At 39.1% G+C, this 20,140-nt stretch overlaps 1 protein-coding gene across 4 annotated transcripts in view; it reads right to left on the reverse strand.

Annotated features, from left to right (window-relative positions):
- Window positions 1-2,183: 2,183 nt before the first annotated feature.
- The window catches only part of IL18R1 (interleukin 18 receptor 1), a 37,541-nt gene continuing 19,584 nt past the window's right edge, over window positions 2,184-20,140 (reverse strand). For 2 of the 4 annotated variants that reach the window (XM_036907402.2, XM_036907403.2), the window contains exons 6-11: window positions 19,025-19,087; window positions 16,159-16,279; window positions 13,493-13,632; window positions 10,584-10,745; window positions 6,090-6,248; window positions 2,184-4,171 (exon numbers count right to left, since the gene is read on the reverse strand). In XM_036907402.2, the coding sequence (XP_036763297.2) occupies window positions 3,816-4,171; window positions 6,090-6,248; window positions 10,584-10,745; window positions 13,493-13,632; window positions 16,159-16,279; window positions 19,025-19,087 (1,001 nt within the window). In that variant the 3' untranslated portion in view covers window positions 2,184-3,815. The remainder of the gene's footprint in view (window positions 4,172-6,089; window positions 6,249-10,583; window positions 10,746-13,492; window positions 13,633-16,158; window positions 16,280-19,024; window positions 19,088-20,140) is intronic. The other 2 variants (XM_057496888.1, XM_036907404.2) reach the window with 2 other exon arrangements.

The following is a 20,140-nucleotide window of genomic DNA, read 5'->3' on the forward strand; positions in this document are numbered from 1 at the left end:
ACAGAGAATTAATTTCAAATGACTTTGGAACACAACACCTTGACTTTCTATTCTAAGGGGTTGTTCTCAAGGGATAAAACAGTTCAAAAAAATTCTGGAACCGTTTTTAGTAGACAAAATATTGATAGATATGGCAGTATTATAATTATTCTGAGGTTATTATGTACTTGGAGGATAAAGAAAATTAATAATTATGTGGCTTCTTGTGGCCTCAGATGCACAGAAGCAATTGGCTTTTTCAGGCCTGAGCAGCCGCACAGTATGGGTCTCCCGCTTCTGAGGATGCAGACCTGTTCCGGGCCTGCCAGAGGCAGCAGGAGCTTCCTGGCTGCACACATCTCTTCCTGTCTGTGGCAGGATCAGCAGCTCCTTCTGTAGCCCTTTTTTGGGGGTGACTTCACAAGATATCTTTGGAAGATTAGCCCAGACTCTGTTTCTTCCCCTCTTTGAACAATTCTGTAACTGTTCCTGTTTAAACGAGCTAGAAAGGATCACGTTCATTACATGACCTCTTCAGAGGTATTTTATTTTGCTAAGTAAAATTGTTATGTGGAACCTCAACATAAAAATGCATCAGGCAGTGTTGCTCTAGTGGAAGTAGGTGGGGAGAAGGTGGGCCCCACTCACCTTCTCCTCACTCCACCCTGCTACCCAGGATGGTCCCCGAGGCCCCCCTAGAGAAACCGAGGCCTCCCAAAAGACAATCTGAAACTCTATTTCTAGTATGTTCACCATTAATTATTAAGCACACACATCAAGTTGTAGCAATTGTATAAATGGGTATGGCATTCCCTGGGTGTGTATGTGTAACCACAAGATACGCGGAAAAGAGATAAAAGCCGGTTTTCACAACCTGCACACAGAGCTCCCAGCCTGGACTCTGATCACTGCCGGTGTGGCAAGCAGGTGGGGCCGGAAGGACCCTGTGTCCTGCCCACAGCACCCTAATTCTGTTTCCTGTTTGATTTGTGGCTCAGCCACTCTTCAAAGAGTGCCCATTGCCTGAGCCTTCCTCTCAGAGCAGCTTCTGCTCAGAAAGGTGGCTTCCCCCAGACCTGGGGTCTCCCCCTCAGAGCTGCACTCAGCCAAGGTCATGACTTTTTTCCTCGAGTATTTAAAGCTACTATTCAGTGCAGCCTGGGCACTGGTTTTGCCCGTGGCCCCGCTTCAGACAAGCCTACGGATGGCCACAGGGCAGCGCATCCTCTGAGCATCTTGCTGAACGTCCTGGTAAGCCCACTAGCTCACCATCCAGCGTCAACATAGGGTAGCTCCCAGTGCCTGACGGAAGTCTAATGTACAGTATTGTGACAGTGGGCTTCCTCCAGCCCAGTGGACACTTCCGTCTTGTGGCACACGTGAGTGCTATTTTCTGGCTCCCTCTTTACCCTGGACACTGATAATAAAGCCTCGGTCTGCCTCTGCAGGAATCTCTCCTGGACCCTCCTACTATACGGCATCACTCCAGAAAGTGCTTGCAGCCTCCAAAACCTACACCAAGTCTCCTTGTCCTACAGGAAAGCCCAAAGAAGGAGGGCAGTGAGCCTCCCTGCCCAGCCTCCCTGCCCCAGCCTCCACACACTCACTGGTTGGTGACCTGGGTCAAGTCCCTGTGCTCACCATGTCTCAGGTTCCTGGGTTTGGAATATGTGGGTAATATATTTAAGAGAATATCTCTCTAATAGATGCTTCCAGTCCATGGGAGACATGCATGGGGTATTTCTTTATGGATCTTAGAGAGCTGGCCATTCACTGATTCTCTGAAATGGACTACACAGTTTAAGGACATCAGAAGTCATAGCAAAGAATTACGTCATCCTATCAATAAAATTTGTTTATGGCCCTAGCTGGAAATGTTTGCACTTAAATTTTAAAATATGCACATTAATTAATTGGCATATAAGGAGCTCATACTTGGGCTGGGTATTGAATGATCTTTAAAGAGAGGGAGGAGATTCTTTTGCTCCTGGATGGAAGGTAAAACCAAAAAGATAGGTACAAAATAATTTGACTTTAACAGAAGATGGGTGTAGGAGTTCATTTTGAATGACCCACATCTTATTAAAACAGGTGGGAATCTCTGTTGAGAATGAGGGAATGGAATCTTTAAGTAACTGGAGAAGCTGTCAAGAGACATTTCAAAAATTAAGGCACTAGACCAGTGGTTCATTATTGTATTTTAAAGCATATTTTAATGTACACATTTAACATATTTAATACTAAATACATTTAACATATTATAAGCACACATAATAAAAGAGAAGAGCAAAATCATTCTGTATATATTAGAGACTATGAAGATAGCCAAAACATTTCTCTTGAGCATATATTTTCACATATGAAGCTTAAGTCAGTAATTAAATTATTTTTCTTTTCATACCCATCCAACTAGCACACAAAATTGTAAGCTCTACAAAAATTATATCACTTTCTTACACTGAAAAATATAATGAAAATCTTGCTCTTCTTTGATTTTCAGCAATATCTATTCTACTTGCTTTAAACAGTCTCTGCTTTGAGCTTCTCTGGAACCCTCACACCGCACACATAGATTCTAAACAGCCTCCAACCTCATTCAACTTTTTCCTTGTCATCAAGGCTGATATGTATCACTGAGTGATTTGCAGCCAGCCACACTGCTGAGGCGGTCAAGGAGGCCCATGGTGTTCAGCTCACTGTACAGAGGCAGATACATATATCTCCCAAGGTAAAGTTGCACATGTTTCCAGTCCAATAGACACACATGAGGTATTTCTTTATGCATTTAGAGAGCTGGCCTTTCACTGATTCTCTGAAACAGACTGCAAGAAATACCTGTTGCCCTGCTGAAATACTCCTTCCACATGCTTCTCTGTAAATACAAATACCCTCGTGTCAAACCACCTGCCTTTCCAGATCTCGTTCTCTCTCCTGCTTTCTGGCTTCCACTGTAGTTCACTCATAAATAATTAATCTGAATAATAATAATAACAATAACAGTAATAGCAGCACTTTGAGAATGTTAAATCTGTAATAAGAACTTTTGTAATTTACATTTATTCATTTAGTTCCCCTGTAAGGTAGGTGTAATTATTATAAACTCTAATTGTTCAGATGGAGAAACTGAGGCACAGATCAGTTAGAAAAGATTCCAGAGGTCACAGTAGTAAGCAGCAAACTCAGGATTTGTGCTCAAGCAACCTGGATGTACAACCACGAGGCTGCCTCCACCTTAAGGGCATTTTAAACATATAAGTTTTAAAAAATCAAGCAAATAAAAACCATTTTTTGCTATTAAATCTGGCACCCATCCTGTGTATAAACATTCACATAAAATCAACAAATGTTTTGGGCCAGTTTTGAAAAACTCAGAGAATTATTTGAATTAAAGTGTGTGTTTCTTATGAAAGACAAAACAGTGGTTTGGGTTTCCTTTAACAAGTTCCCGCAATTGGTCCGATTATGCTCAGGCCCTGGGCAGGGCCTAAGGGCTCCAAGGGCCCTGTTGCCGTTTTGTGAGGCCTAAGCCGTTTGCATCATGTCCAGGCTTACAGTTGCTGAAGATGGGATTGAGGGCGAGCCCCTGCATCCAGTGAGAGATGAGGGGGAAACAGGAGATTCATTTCTTGTGAAGGCCAGGTTCTCCGGGGAGCTCAAGACCACAGCACAGTGCTGAGTCTCATCCCTGGCAACCTAATGACCAGTTTCATCTTCACACTGTGAGCGGGATTTTCATAGAATCAACTATTTTGAATAATGCCCTTTGTTAAAAACAGGCTCATATGCCTCAATCCCCAGAGCGTCTGGAGGCCTTTTTCACATTTGGCTTTTCTGAATCAAGACTGTGAAAGAACAGGAAAGACTTCAGATTCATCCCTACATGGCTTGACCATTTTTGCAGGCATCAGATAGAGAAGATTTTTCCAGAACCTTGAGTTATAAGACAGGGAAGTGTCAGCCTTCCACTTCAGAATTCTGTGAGATTTCAAAAGCCTTAGTGATTGGGGCAGGAATGAGAAGTCACTGACCGGTGTGAATTCAATCAAGATGACTTTAATTTTCCTTTCCACCAGAGCTTCATGGAGACCACTTTCAAGTTCATACCTGACTTCATTAGACATGTAGCTTTTACTTAGGACAATGATGAGTCTCCGGCTTTTCTCTATCAGTGAGTGGATTTCATCAACAACAGCTGAAAGCACAAGAGATGGTGTATCAGTGAAAGAGAACTGAGAGGCGGGCCCAAGACAAACCATTTTCCCCATCTAATTTTGTATTATTTAACTCTTAACTTTGCTAATAAGTTTTTGTTTAAGACAAACCATTTATTCTCGATGTTATATACCCATTAAAAAGCAATCATCTAGGGAACAATAATAATGACACCTGGTGCTTTATGCCACACCTACTGTGTGGCATACTAAATGTCTACTGCATGTTAACTCATTAACTCATCACAAGGATCCTATGAAGAAAGTATTGTTATCACCACCATTTTACAGATGAGAAAGCCAAAGCACAGAGTAGCTAAATAACTTGTTCACCGTCACACAGCAAGTGAATGACAGAACCAGCATCTGAACCCGGGGCGGTCTGGTTCTGGAGTACATGTTCCTGACCATCACACTATCTTGCCTTTCCACACACATGGAGGAGCACTCTTAAATCAGGATTCAAAAAAAAAATTCCTGCCGTTATTCTAGACCAAAGGTTGATGAATGTTTTCTGTAAAGAGCCAGATAGGGAATGTCTTAGGCTTTGCAGTCCATCTGATTTCTCTTCACAGCAACTCCTCTCTGCAACTGTAGCTCAAAAGCAGCCACAGAAAATAAGTAAACAAATGTTGTGTTACAGTGTTTCAACAAGGGTGGGAGAGACTGGATTTAACCAGTGGAGGATAGATGGCTAACTTCTCTTCTAGACTCTAGCCCTTCTTAAACAGAGGTTTAACCAAAACTAATTACAACTTAAACATACAAACATTATTTCTATTTATGAACCAAGAAGAAATTTATTTTCGAAATGACTGCTAGCAAATAATAGATATATAATAAAATTAATGCAAAGCCAAGCAGAAATGCTTTTCAAGTGACAATATGCCTTCTTAGATACAAAGAAGGACATACAAGAAAATCAGTGTTAGACACATTTGATAATTTGGCATATTATTCCTTTTGAGAAGTTATATATTATTAAACAGTAGAAATTTTTTCTCTTTCTAATTTATAGGATTTTCTCTTCCTAACTTGTAGTATAGGTGGGAAAAAACACAACTGTTTCTTATTTACTGCTGTATCTTCAATGCCAAGCTCTGAATTTGGCACAAGGATGACACTCAGTAAATGCTGGATGAATAAATGAATGATGGCAACAGTGATGATATTTGTATTGCATCATTCGTAGTACATCAGCACCCAAAATATTTTGACACCAGATTTCAAATATTTGCTATGGAAGACTTTAGAGAAAAATGGAAATGTTACTGAAGCTCCTTGATTCTAACTGGAATCTGCTTCAACATATATGTTAATAGCCACTTGTACTCATATATTAATTTAAAAAACTGAATTTTGTAACTAAAATCTGACATGAATCACCAATTTCCTTTTATTTATCCTTCCCTAACTCTCTTACTTTCTACTCTAATTTTCTCACCAGTGGCAACACAATAAAGAACAAATATTTTGCTGGTAAGAATTCACCTGTTTACTGTCCAAAGGATCATGTATTAAATTAGGAACTGGTTCTGCTGTACAAAATATTATCAAAAGACGTATTCTTACTGTGGGGCAACTCTAGGTAAATGCCTCATGATCATGCCAATTCCTGACCTCGTTCTGAAAATGGAATGCACACACCCTTCCCCTAAAGGTTCACAGAGCCGCGAAGCCGGTGGAGAGACCAGTGCCTACAGAGGCCATTATCGGAGGCACGTAGTCAGCTCGCTTTCTCACGGTTGACTGTATTATTTAGCTGGCTCTTTCGGGACCATTAAAGGACCGTGTTGATTTATTTGTAAGCAAAACAGGATGGACTTTTGTAAGGCTAAGCTATTCATCTTTTAAAAGAAAGTAGCTGCCCAGGTTTTTATCTGGTATCCCCTTCCTTACCTCCTCCAGGAACCACATCCCTTTCAAATATGCATAACTTATACCCAAAGTGTCTCTCCAACACCCTGGGCAGAGTCTCCACGGCAAAGGTGTGCTCCGCTCCGTGCTCAGGTTGGCATTCTTTCAGGTAAGACACAAAAGCATCGTATGTTTTTCCATCTAGGAGGTAAGGTTTACCCCTTTAATGAGTATGCAAATAAAAGTTTAAGGACAAATTTGAGGGAAGGTCATGAAAAATGGGAATGGAATCATTGAAAAACAAAACCTGAATATTGCATTCTCAAGTCCAAACCCATCAGACTGTACATGTTAAACATGTGTGGTTAACTGCATATCAATTATACCTCAATGATGCTGTTTAAAATGTTTTAAATATTTTTATATAAAACAATTTAAATAAAACAGGGATGTTCGAACTAGGTAATTCCTAAGGTTTCCTCAAATATTCTTTTCTTCTATTATCCTTTTTTATGTATTACTCTTTATCTCTAATTTCCTAAGTTGTCAAAAACAAGGAATAAATGCAAATATTACTAAAGACAAAAAAAAAGCATTCTCAAACCCTATCTGTGAAACAAATAACTAATTAGAAAATTTTTTTAAAGTATGCACATTAAGACTCCTACTGTTTGGCACGTAGTCAACCATAGAGGGACTGAGGAAAAGACAAGATGTAAGTCAGTGAACTAAAGGAATTTAAAGATAATAGAAGACTAAAGAGTCCAATATGCCCTCATTGCAGGATTGGGAAGCAAATCTCACAGCTTGCTTTACTGGTATCACTTAATGCTACCAATACCCTAATATCTACCCTCAGAACAACCCCATGGAAAGTGAAGATAGAAACAAAGCTGAGTTTACACTAGACAGTGAGAAGAATCACTTAAAGTGATTGAAACCATAAGCCATAGGAACACACGCTGATGTTTTTAAATATATGATACTAGATGCCAGTATGGAAAATTATGGTCTGTTGAAAAGTTTTCACTGATAATAGCATGTCCTCCTATTTAATTCCTGATAATGAAGCAGAATTCAGATGACTAAAAGGACAAATTCAAGAGAACTGTGTTACGTGAATAATGAAGACCATGCTACTAACTGGGTAACTAAAATATTAAATGCATTCTGTCCTCTCTACCTTCATCCAGTCTATTGGAACAAACAAACAGAAAAATGCAACAACTTGAAAAATTTACAAATAACACATTAGCAGATGCAAGACAGTGTGACACAAACAAACCAAACAAACGAAACAAAACAACCTGGTCAGAGACTAAGCAGTCAACTAGATGGACATGCTTTCTGAAAGAAGGAAATTTTGTTTGGGGTCCTAAATAACATAATTGATGTTAATTGGGATTGGAAGAGGAAGAAGGGGAAAAGGTGGGGGAATGGTCTTTCCTTATCCCAGGGCAATTGGCTAGATAGTTAAGGAGTTAGATTTATGCTTTTATATATTATTGGGATTAATGAATTTGCTACTGAGTTGAAGGCTAAATACTATTGGGTCTTTTATTAAACTATAATAAGATGAAACCATTCTAGGTCCATGTTCTTTGTGGTGCCATGTTGTTTATGCTCAGCAGCCCAGCCCAAGATTGTCAACAGCATCCAGGCTCACCTAACACTTCCTGTTTCTGGCAAAGGCTTCTTCATTTCTCCCTACAGCATTCTGGTTCAGCTGTTCGAGTCAGAACCTACTGTTAATTTAAAGCAATTGCTTTGCAGAATCACATGTAAGTGAAATATAGCATATTTTGTAAAAACAGCAGAACTCTCATGCATATCAAAGGTAGGAATAGTTGGTAAAAATAGAGCCAGCTCTTAGGTTAATAAGTAAGTGGGTCCCCTGGATAATTCTACTAAACTACTTATTAAAGTTAGAGCTAGTTCTTCCATTGGTATAGTCATTATGTCAATGACTAAAGCAGGCACCAATTTTGTAAGAAATAAATAATATACTTTTTAAAAAGTGTCTTTTTCTTATAATCAGGATGTAACTAATTGCAATAATTGGGGAAGACAATTCAGTGAAATTTATATTGTGATATACATGTGGTATTACTTTCTCTTACCCACGAAAAATTAGTTTTTCAACCATTAATTAGCTTTCAAGTAATTGTTCTTATTTCAAGTAATTGTCTCTTGGTTTAGCAAACCTACTAATTTGTAGTATAATTTATTTTAAACTTGAGTAATGAAAGATTTGGTGGCTTTGATAACTGACAAAGTGCCCAAGATAAGGAATTTGAAAGCTAATGATAAGTTTTTCATGTGAGTGGATGTATGGGACCAAAGGAAGCCAGTTGGATCAGTGTTTCTCAAACTCAGCAGTGAATGGCCATGTTTTAATTTAATTTTAGGGTTTCTGTTTGGTTAATTGATTTATTTTATTTCCAATTCTTCATAAACCAATACTGAACACATTCTTGGATATTGTAACATTATCAAATTGCTGTACAATTTTTAATTTTTATACTCATACCTCCATTTCTGCCTTTTTTATGACTGAATTCTGTCCATGGGACATGCTTTAAGCTAATTTATAGCACATTTCTAAATGTCTCTATGCACTGCCACTTAAGAGAGCTAAGAAGTGTGAATCAAAAAAATTATCTGTGAATTGAGTCAGAAACAACTGGAGTGGAAAACAATCTTAGCTGATGGTCAGAAAGAAAAATATCAGTGAATGGCCATATAGACTTGTCTATACATATAGAGATTCATTTGTAAAATATCAAAACAAACCTCCCAGCCTGTGGCATTTCTCTCCATAGCAAAACCATACACACATGCAAACTCAAAGCAATTAAATTTGCTAATATTATATTTTTAAAATTTGTAAATGTAAATGAAACATCTATGAAAATCTCAAAGGATTATTAAAAATACATAAGAATTCCTTTATAATTTGAGGTTAGGAGGACCATTCCACTTATGACCACAAATCCAGAAGCCATAAAAAGGATAAATTTGAGTACATTAAAAAAAATCTTCCACATAGCACAGCACTATAAGCAAAGTCAAAAGACAAATTATAACCTGGGAACAATATTCAAATCTCATACTATAGATAATAGACTAACCTCCTTACAATGTAAATACCTCCTAGAAATAAACAAAAAGATAAAAAAGCCAGTAACCCAATAAGAAAATGGGCAAATATGAATGGACACTTTGAGAAAGGAAATACAAATGAGTTGTAAACAAATGAAAAGTTTCCCATACTCTCGTATAGTTAGTGAAATGCAAATAAAAACTACACTGAGTTAACTTTTTATCTATCAGATTGGCAAGTATCCAAAGGCTTGTGGGTAAGGCCATGGGAAAAAAATTACTCCCGTCCTTTGAGAATGGTAGGCAGTATAGTGGTATGGAGGGATAACTGGCAATATCTATCAAAATAACAACTGTATCTACCCTTTGCATTTCATCAATTCCACTTTGGAAAATTTTTCCTTCAGTTATACTGCACACATATGAACCAATGACTGTGCGAAGCTACTATCATATCATTTCTGTAATAACAAAAGGTTGCAAGCAGCCCCAATGTCCATCAACACATGAATAAATAAGCAGTGGTACATCCATAGAAATGAAATACTGTGCAACCCTAAAAAATGAAAGACAATAAACTAATATATAAGGGCATTCAATGTGTACTAAAGCTAAGTTTGGAATAGTGTGCATGATATGCCAAAATTTAACAGGATTAACAAAATTAAACAAGAGTGAAATAAGATTCTATATTCACATTTGTTTGGGTATACTTTCAATAGGGAATGAACTGGGAAATGCAGACATGCAACAGGCTGGCAGGGAGGTTTTCTACTGTATAATTCCTTAGACTTGTTTGTGTTTTGGACTATGTATGTCCTATACACACACACACAAAGACAAAGGCAAGTGCAATGGATTAGACTGATGTTTTTAATTCAGTAATGATCTTGAACCTTGAAGAGTTCCAGTCACCTTTAAAAATAGGGTAAGTGAGACATAGAGCTCCAAGATAGAAATAGTAGTAAATAAAACCTGGCATATTTAGGGGACTAGAACCAGGTCCATTGGCTTCTAGTTCAGGGTTCTTACAGGTGCACCATGCAGCCTCTTTGCTGGGTTAAAATGATGAACTGTACTACAATTCAATTCAATTTAAATGAACATTACTGAGTGAGCACAGCATACAAGGTACCAAGATGGTGTGTGAGCAAAGACATACATACAGTCCCCGGGCTCATGCATATGCAGGATATTTCAGAAGACATGGCACACAAGCATGAAACAGGACAATTTTTGGCAACATATGAGCAAACACAAGAAAAAGTAGCACAAATAACACTCACAATGGATGATACACTCAGATCAATTTTCCTATGGAAAACTTCTAACACACCTAAGTCAACAATAAAATAAAACTAAGACAAAGATTTTTTATTTGTTTTCTGAATGAAACCACAAGATAAGAAATCCCAGCATGGCAGTATTGGTTACCTGTTAATGTTTCATCTCTTCCTATAAAATGTCTATAAAATAGAGCCACGTCAACTCTATAAATGACACCCACAGTCACTAGGCACACAACTGCCACCAAGATCAAAACAGCTATGATCATTCCTGTGGTGAAGACGTAGCCGGGGATATCAACCAGATCTTCTAGAAAGAAAAAGAAAATGGGAATAATTTATCAAAGAAATTTTACCAGTGTCTTCACTATCACACTGTGGTTGTTGGTTTTTATCTTTAATGGTGATTTAGTTGTCTACCCAACACATTCCATTGCATTTTTCCACTTTCCTGCCTTTACTGGAGTAGAGGTCTTTCCACTCCAGTTTTTAAAGAATAAAAATGTGTACAAGGATATTAAGAGGCCTGAACTGAAAGCACTGTAATGTATTCGATCCCTACAAGTGGAAGTCAGATCTCTAAGATGATAAGATACATCCCAGAAATAGAGAGGGACAATCACAAATCTCAGCTAAGAAGCTGAGAACATAAATGGAGTGCATAGTCTTCAGAGAGCTAACACTGAATGCTCTGGGCTCCCAGCCTGGCTCCGTCACTTATTTTTTGTCTGGAGGAAAGTCACTGATGCCCTTAACTTTTAGTATCTTTATCTGTAATGTGAAGCATATAGGATTGCTGTTTGGGGGAAGATTAAATGAGATATTATGCATAAGTAATATGTGTAATATGCCTGGGAACACAGCTCTGAGAATTTCAGCATTTTTTTTTTCATATAAAAGTGACCTTTGGGAAAAAATTATATTTATTAGATTAATTCAGTTTATGCTCATTGTGGGCAATATATGAGATAATACAGAGGAGTATTAGGGTTAAAATAATTTTTAACAGCTATCCCACAATGTTGTAAAAGTCATTGATAACATGCTGGCCTATTTCCTTCTGGATTTTCATTTTTCCTTGAAAATATATACTTAATTGGAATCATGTGGCAATCACTCTTTATTGCTTAACATTATATTATAAGCATTTCACTAGGTCTTTATAGTGATAATTTATAATATCCCAACAGTTAGATTGATTGTAACTTTGCTGCAGCGAACATACCATAAACCTCTATCCATGTTTTCTGATTATTTTCCTGGAGTAGATTCTAATAGGTGGGGAAATTTCTAAGTAAAAGAGCATAAATACACACAAAGCTCTTGCTATCTTAGCACAATTTTTAAGGATGACCTTTCCAGTAAAATTAACTATTAGGATGGAAGTAAACAGCCACAGTTGCTTAATAAGTGAATTTTGAATAAAGCCAGGCCCAGGATTCTTGCATCTTTGAAGGGTCTACATATCCGTGAGTGCCACACAAATACACAAGCACACACACTCCCACCCTGACACACACACATTCCTCCAGGGATAATGGAGTGCAAGACCCTATTCTCCTGCCAACATTTGCAAATGCAGCAGAAGCAGAACGGGTCAGGGTAGAAACTTCTACAGCATGGACAAGTTGTGCACTAATTTAAGAGGAGGCAGTGGCTTGTGGCCAGAAATCATCAGAAAACCCAAGCAATGCAATGGATCAGACAAAATAACAGACGTGAAAGCCTCTCCCTCACAGGGCAGGAACTGAGGCATGTACATTCACCCGAGGTGGGCAACCCCCGTGACGGTTCCCAATAATGGGTAAAAGCACAGCTTTCAGAGTTAATCAGGTCTAAATATTGGTATCTTGTTGTGTGATGTGGGGTGAGTTTCTTCATCTATAAAATCTTGTTGTAAAGATCAGGTTGAGTAATGATGAGCCTAGCACAGAACCTATCCTATAATACACGTACAAAGAATGTACCTTATGATTATAGCCTGTGGTACAGTGAGAGGCTCGAAACAGGGGTTCTGGGTGAATTGCAGTGGTGACTAGGAAAACACACCTGCAGAGGGTGGCTTCTGGCCTCGGGTCCTCTCCCCACTCCTTCAGTTTCTCACCAAAGCCAGAGCACAGGGCTCCCTCTCTATACATAACTCCCTTGCTCTGTCTCTCTCATCTCTCTGTCCTGTCTGTCTCTGGGTCTTTCTTTGCCTCTCTCTCTGTCTCTTTGTCTCTCTGTCTCATCTCTTTCTGTCTCCCTGTGTGTGTGTGTGTGTGTATCTCTCTCATCTCTGTCTCTCAGTCTCTTTCTCTCAGATTGGAACCTTTCCCAACATTTCCAGGGAACTGATAGCCCAGTGTGGGAATGAACAGTGAATAAGTCAATGAGTAGTAACATCTGGAAAAGCATAGCTTTTTGGCCCCAGACACAGCCACTTCTGAGCAGCTACCGAGCCAATGGCCCTGGATTGGACTATTCTGGTGGAGGACAGAGGTGGGTGACTCTGGAATGTTCCTCAGGTGGGTCCTAAGAAACTCTGAGTCCACTGACCAGAATCACCAACTGTCAAGTCCAGGGACTGGCCCAAGGAAAGGAGACCACAGTTAATCTTTCTTGAATGAATGAGATACCCTGTGCCCAGTGCGCAGCTAAGATAGGCTAAAGGCAACAATCCTTTCCAGTATCACTGGCCTTATTCTACAATATTAAGCTGCCAACTTTCCTCCAGTTGTCCTGAGAGCCTTGACTGCCTCCCCCAGGACACTCACCCACAAGCATCTCCATCCTCAAGCTCTATCCGCCTCCTTGCTCTGGGTGGTTTCTGCATTGGATTGGAATATGATTGAAAGCAAAAGAATAAACTGTGGTTTCAGTCTCTGCTTGGAATCAGGGCACAGGGGATTCCTGCACAGTCTGAGCACCAGCTGTGCCTCTGTGACACAAGGTGAATCACATCACCTCTCAGGAGCCTGATTTCTGGTATGTAAAATGAAGAAGTCATGATCTTTTGATTCTCAGCAGCAACATTCTAAGTTCCCACAAATTTCCAAAAGTAAAATTTTTTCACACCTTTTTTCAACAGGATGAAGCTTCTGGTGTCTATGCCTCCCTCACTGGCCACAGTGCAATTATATGAAAAATGTAGATTGTTTTCATTAACATTTTCAATTCTCAGTATTTTTGAAGCATGCCATTTGCCTTCTGAAGTCCTGTAAGAACGGAAAGTGATTTAGTAACTGGCTCTTTTCATTGCCAGCGACATCATGCGTCAGGGAAGGGTTCATATGTGCAAACAGTCAAAGGCAGCAGCGGTGTTATTCCATGGACAATTGCCTTTCTGGTGGGTACCCTTAAAGCACGGGCCACGACAAACTTGCCCCTCCTCTGGGGAGCATCAGGGCCCACAGAGCAAGCCCTCCTGAGACTATCTGGGGGCATGGTGCTGGGAACTGCCTGGAAGTAACATGCCTGGAAGGTAATGATGCTAAACTGGAAATACAAGAAGACATTCACTGTCAGTTATTGTTGCCCATTTCTCCTCTCCTAACTCCTCAGCGCTCCTCCCTTGGTGAGGTTCTCTGCCGACTAGAACAAGGCTGCAAATATCCAGCATACATGCAGATTCATATTGAGTTTGTGCAGTCTTACAGATCACTTCTATTTTTTTCAGCATTTAAAAAAAAACTGTAATTTAACATCTCTCAGACACTCATAGGCACATGAGAAACAGCATTTAAGCTGCTCAAATAGTGCCAGAAAATGACTTAAGACAACCACTGACAGCAAGCTCTCTCTCCTCTTAGAGGATTCAAGTTCTCCTCTTGTTGATGCAAGGCAAATGCCTGTGACACCTGCTCCCTGCCTCTGGCATGCTCTGAAAGCCCTGTGTCACCCAGTGCTTGGTGTAGTCATTCACCTGCCACCCCTCACAGCAGGTGTCTCTAGCACCTGGAGCATGCTACCACTGTAGCCTCCAATTGCTTCATATACATTTTAGAACATAATTCTGTACAGAAGTCCACAATCCAGAATCATCAGCTACCTACCTAACACCAATGAAAACTCCAGAAGGAAGGCACAAAGGACCCCTGAGAAGCCAAGATATTAAAAACTTTGTGCACACAACTATAAAGAAAGACTTCCCCACTCTCTTAGCTTAGCTAAGCTCCATTTCTAATAAGTTTGGTGAGCTGGTCTTTTATCCCTCCAAAGACAAGACCACCAGAAGAGATCATGCAGAACTCCAGCAGAGGATGGATGCTGAGGGTAAGATATGATGGCAGGAGAGCTGCACGATTCAGCTGAACCAATATTTACCAAGCAACCAATCCGAAGCCTGTTCCTGGGCAAGGGGATAGGCTTAGCACTGGAAGGAACTTGTAGACAAGTGTCAGCAAAAATTGAGAGCTGCAGCATACTGATGAAGAATTTTTTTAAGTGTAAAAACCACAAAAAACTCAGAAGTTCAGCTAAGATGACAGACACCATAGGATCACTCTTCACTAGAACCTGAATGTATCAGCACATTATTAATTACAGTAATGACCCAAAGTCATTCAGAAGCATTTGAATGACCACAGGCTTAGCACTCTTTGTTTTAGTAAGTCTGGCTATTCCTAAATGGAAGAATATAGGGGAAGTATTAATATTCATGTTACTTGGAACTTTTTGTACCAGTGCTGTCTCCTAGATATTTATATCTAACCATTGCCCTATTTGTTTTTTCTACTTGTTCTTATTGTGTTTCTTATTCCCATTAATGGACTGTTACAGGAAAATGCCACAATAATTACTGTGCTCAATGTCACTCTATCACCAATGAATGTCAAGGGGCAGGTGAGTGCAATTTTAATTAGTATTTCCTTGAGATATAACTTACACCTGACAATCTCTGGAGACTCTTCCACACTTAATAGAATCCTCAATGCTCACCTTTAAGAAAGATAATCACTGCAATGCATCTTCGGAAAAGGAACTGCAAACTATTTATGAAGAACAGGAGGCAGTACCTGTTTCAGGGCCTCTCAGGCCTACCCAAGACCTTCCCAGAGCCACACAAAACTGCCTTCAAAGGCTACCTCCTTCTTTGTGAATTTCAGTATTTCTCAAGCTTCTCATAATGAATTGTGTTCAACCATCAGAAAAAGAAAACTGCTTGTGTAAGTAAAGTACAGGATGTAGATCTGGAGAGTGAGTGGTAGATGGCCTGCCTTTGACCTTGGCTGCACTGCAGGGAAAGTACTGAGAGTGACCCTGTGACCTCCTATGGGTCTCACTGGGCCTTGCGGGCAATACAGTGAGGCACACATTCTGCACCCACTTTCTGTCCCAGGTTCCTAGCCTGGGCCTTCTCCAGCACAAAGTAAAAATAAAGCACTTAACACAATTTTCAAAATCCAAAAAAGCATGGCCTGAGTAACTACTCTTTTATAAGATGCTTAAGAAAAATCCCCCTCATCAGCTCTGACTGAATGAAAGCTACTTCTATAAAGTGATGCCAAAAAGGCTCACTGACCTTCTTTCTAGATCTTCTTTTAGGTCTCAGCAATAAATTTCTGCATAATCCATCAACTTAGAATATGGGGAATATAATTATAAAGTATTTAAATTATAATTATAATTTAAACGTATCTTAACATTCTATCAGCCATTCAGGAGTCTGGTGATTTTATATCACCTGTATATGATACAATATGATTTTCATATATCAAGGAATAGATACCACATATACTTACTTAATTCTTATTCCTTCCTCTTCATGTACATTAGGATCACTTCCATTTGCTCTCCAGAAGTTCCAGTAAACTACATCCTTTTCATTCAGCAAAGCAGAGCAGTTGAGCTGTACATCTTTTCCTAGGCAAAAGTTGACAACCAATGTTATGATTTTAGAAACTAAGATTTCCTAAAAGTTTAAAATCAATATAACCAATATATGTTAACCTAATATAAAAGGCTAATATAGTGCTATCTCCCAGAAAAGAAAGAGCTATGCCTTGTTTTATATTTTTTTTAATGTATAAAGCAGAGAAATTAGGTAACAGTTAAATGTCACCACCAAAATATGATTAGCTTCTCTCCAAATGTCTGTTTAAATCAATTATTATAACTTAAGGTAGCCAGTGGACTTTCTTATCAACATACAATTTAATAGGTGGTATCAGACCAACACTCCAATGGCAACTTCTAGAAAAACAAAATGGATCAATCATAAACAAATAAAATTAGATAAAAATCAAAGACATCAAAGTGCAGGGCAAACAAAGAGAAACAGTGGAAATCAAAGTGTAATGAGGAAATAACCCATCCAGGGTGACTGAGATGGCCAGCCACTTTATTCCTTGAAGGAATTTGCTTTGATTTGTACAGTACAGCAAGAATATTGTAGAGAAAAGAGAGTCCACTGGATGAGTCCCTGTGAGATCCATGTGGGCTTGCAGGTAAGGGTTTGTGCATCATAGGAGGCTGCAAAGGCTTAATAATTTCTCCTGAAGTCTCCTGGTACTTAGGGAAGTAAGTGCCACTAGAGGAAAAGGCCTGCAACAAACACATGATTGAAGTCTCCCTCAGCTATGAGACAGGAAAGGCAGATTGAATTTAACTAACTTGCATCCTAGCTACCACCTAGCTCAGTTCCTGATTGGATTGAGATTATCAATCACTCATGGAGAATAGGCAGATGATGTAAGGGAAAAGTAATACAAACTTCATTTGCCTTGGTTGTTTTAGATACACAAAGATCAGCAACCTTAAAAAGAATGAAAAGATGGGCAAAGAGGCAAAAAATAGGATCAATAATCAATAGAAAAAATAGATAATAGAAGCAGGCCCACAGATGACCCAGAAGCTTGGTTTAGCAGATAAAGAGTTTGAAATAACTGTTATAAATAGGTTAAAGAAAATAGAGGAAAAAATGGGCAAGTAGATGATATGCAATTTATGTGAGACACATTTTATGTATAAAGACAAAGAAATGTTAAAAGTAAAAGGATGTAAAAAAGATAAAACATGCCAATACCAAACAAACAAACAAAAACCTGATATGTCTATGTAATATCAGAGAGCAGGCATTGAAGAAGGAAGTATTATGGCAGATAAAGAGAGACCTTTCATAGATAAAGTGCCAATTCAACATCAATTTGTATATGCTCATAAAATAACCTCAGCATATATAAAGCAAAAATTGACACAACTAAAGGATATATATAGAAACTGATCATTATAATTGGAGATATTAACCACTCTCTCCACAACAGATGGAGAAAGCACAAAAAAATTAAGGATATAGATGCTTTACACAATACAATCAAACAACTTCACCTAATTGATGTTTACAAAATGATATAACCTAAAGAATGCACATATGTTCCAAATGCACTTGAAACATTCATCAAGATATACCACATTCTGGTCCTTACGCAACTTATTACAAATTCCAAAAGATGGAAATGACATAGTATATAATCTTGGACAGTAATGGAGCTAAACTGAACATCAAAAATAGGAAAATGACTAGAAAATACTCCAAATATCTTGAAATTAAGAAACATAAATAATCCACAGATGAAAGAAGAAATCACAAAGGAGATTTTAAGTAATTTTTTGAACTGAATACCAAGGAAAATATGGCATACCAGCATTTGTAGGAAACTGCAATTAGAGGGAAATTTAGAGCTTAAAATGCACATACTACAAGAGAGGATAACTGAAATTAATTATTTAACTCTCCTTGGTGACAAGTGAAAAATGAGGTGCAAATTAAGCCCAAAAAGAGAAGAAAAAGATAGTAAGTGTAAGCTCATAAATCAACAAAAATAGAAAGCAGACAAACCACAAATACAAACGAGAAAGTATCCAAGCTATGTGGGCATGTGTGGTCATATGAATGACTGCGACCAGCTGTGTCCAAAAGGTGTGGGCTTTGGAAACAATCAGCAGAAACTTGGATCCCAGCTCTGCTGCTTCCCACTGGTTTAACTTTAGACAAAGTACTTAACCTTTCTGAGCTTCAGTCATTTAATCTGTAAAATGGGAATAAGGTTCCTCACAGTTGGAGGATTTAATGCAATAATATATTTCAATCTCCTAACCAAATAACTGGGGTAGCATATATGGCTTTCTTCTTTCCCTTCCTTCTTTTCCTTTTTGAGAGAAATTACTCAACTAGACATGGTGATTAATTAAGACCTGTCTAGACAAATCCTAAATGTACAATCAAGTCAGTCCATTGACTCAGAGTGAGTCCATTAATCAAATATGCAAACCACCCAATAAATTGGAATCATTTTTCCAGCTTCTCACTGAGTTTTCACATTTAAAAATGGCAATAGAAACTATTAGCAAAAGCCACACACAGGATGACTAAACCCCAGTGTACAAACCACAGGCAGTGCCACAATTTTTGGAATAGACTGTTCATTTTAATCAGTCTAAAAATGGCACTATTTATATGATGACAGGCTTTTGCTGCATTTTTAATGTTCTTCACTAAATATGGAATGTGGTTTGCACACATTGATCAATAATAAATCAGTTTTAGACTTAGAAGACTGGCATAGGCCCCCATTCATAAATGCAGAATACATATACATCAAAATATACCTAATTCCACTTTAACATAAGTAAGCTTTGGTCCAAGAAGAACTGGATTTATATTACTGCGATCTAAAAATGAAAAAAGAAAAATGTATTAGTGATGTGTGGAGTTTCTCTAAGACAAACATTAGTTGTAATATGCTTGAGCCACATGACAAAGATTCCTATCATCATCACTTTACATTTACTGAAGTCGTAATTTTTACTAAATAATGACTGTAGCTAATATTGTTTGCTGTTTCACTTTCCATCAACTCAAAGTTCACATGGCCAGAGAAAGAACTTTGTATTTGGTTTACCCACAATTGAAATCTGTGGCTTCTGCTCACTGCAGCTAAAAGCCAGAAAAAGCGCTCATCATGGGAGAGAGCCAAATGACAGGGCTTAGAGGATGCATAGTTACTGCAAAGTGCCTTCATTTCATCTGGAGACCGCCTCAGTTTCTCACATTGGGTGTATGGTCAAGACTTGTGAGGAAGGCAAGATCCAGAACCTCATGTCGCAGGACATTGCAGGAGTGCCCTGTCAATTCTGTGCCCTGGACGCCTCAGTTGCCTCACCCTAGTCCAGTTCCTGCTCAGGTGTCCACACCTGTAGGCTCAGTTCTGCTTTGGTTCCTGAGGGACTTCTGGCCTGACTGGAGGCATGTAAATATTCTCCACCTCAGTCCCACCTAATAATGCGTAGGTCAATAATCCCCCAGCAGCCTCCAGTGGACACCACACCGCCCAGGGTGGCTAATGTCTGCAGAACACCAAGAGCCACCTCGGTCATGCATTGTCACTCTTACTAGTCAGGTTGTCGTCACTTCTATGATTGGCATTGGCACCCCTCTTCAGGACCTAGACTGTCCCGGCCAGGACGTCTGGTGCTTCTGGGGCATGTATACGTCATGAGAATTCCCATGGGGCTTGCAGGTGCTTAGCAGGCAGAAGGCCTGACCCTGAGCTCTCAGAAAGTGTGGGGCAACGCAGTGAAGAGCAGGGAAGGGAGCAGAGAAATGTGTGGGCCAGAACCAGGGAATGAAACTGGTGCAGTGAGACCTGGTTCTCACACTGGCAGGCAGGAGGACCTAGGATGCCTCCAGAGAACCAACTCGGAGGGCTCAGGGTATTGAGATCA

This window comes from Manis pentadactyla, chromosome 2 (assembly GCF_030020395.1).
Source record: "Manis pentadactyla isolate mManPen7 chromosome 2, mManPen7.hap1, whole genome shotgun sequence".
NCBI lineage: Eukaryota > Metazoa > Chordata > Mammalia > Pholidota > Manidae > Manis > Manis pentadactyla.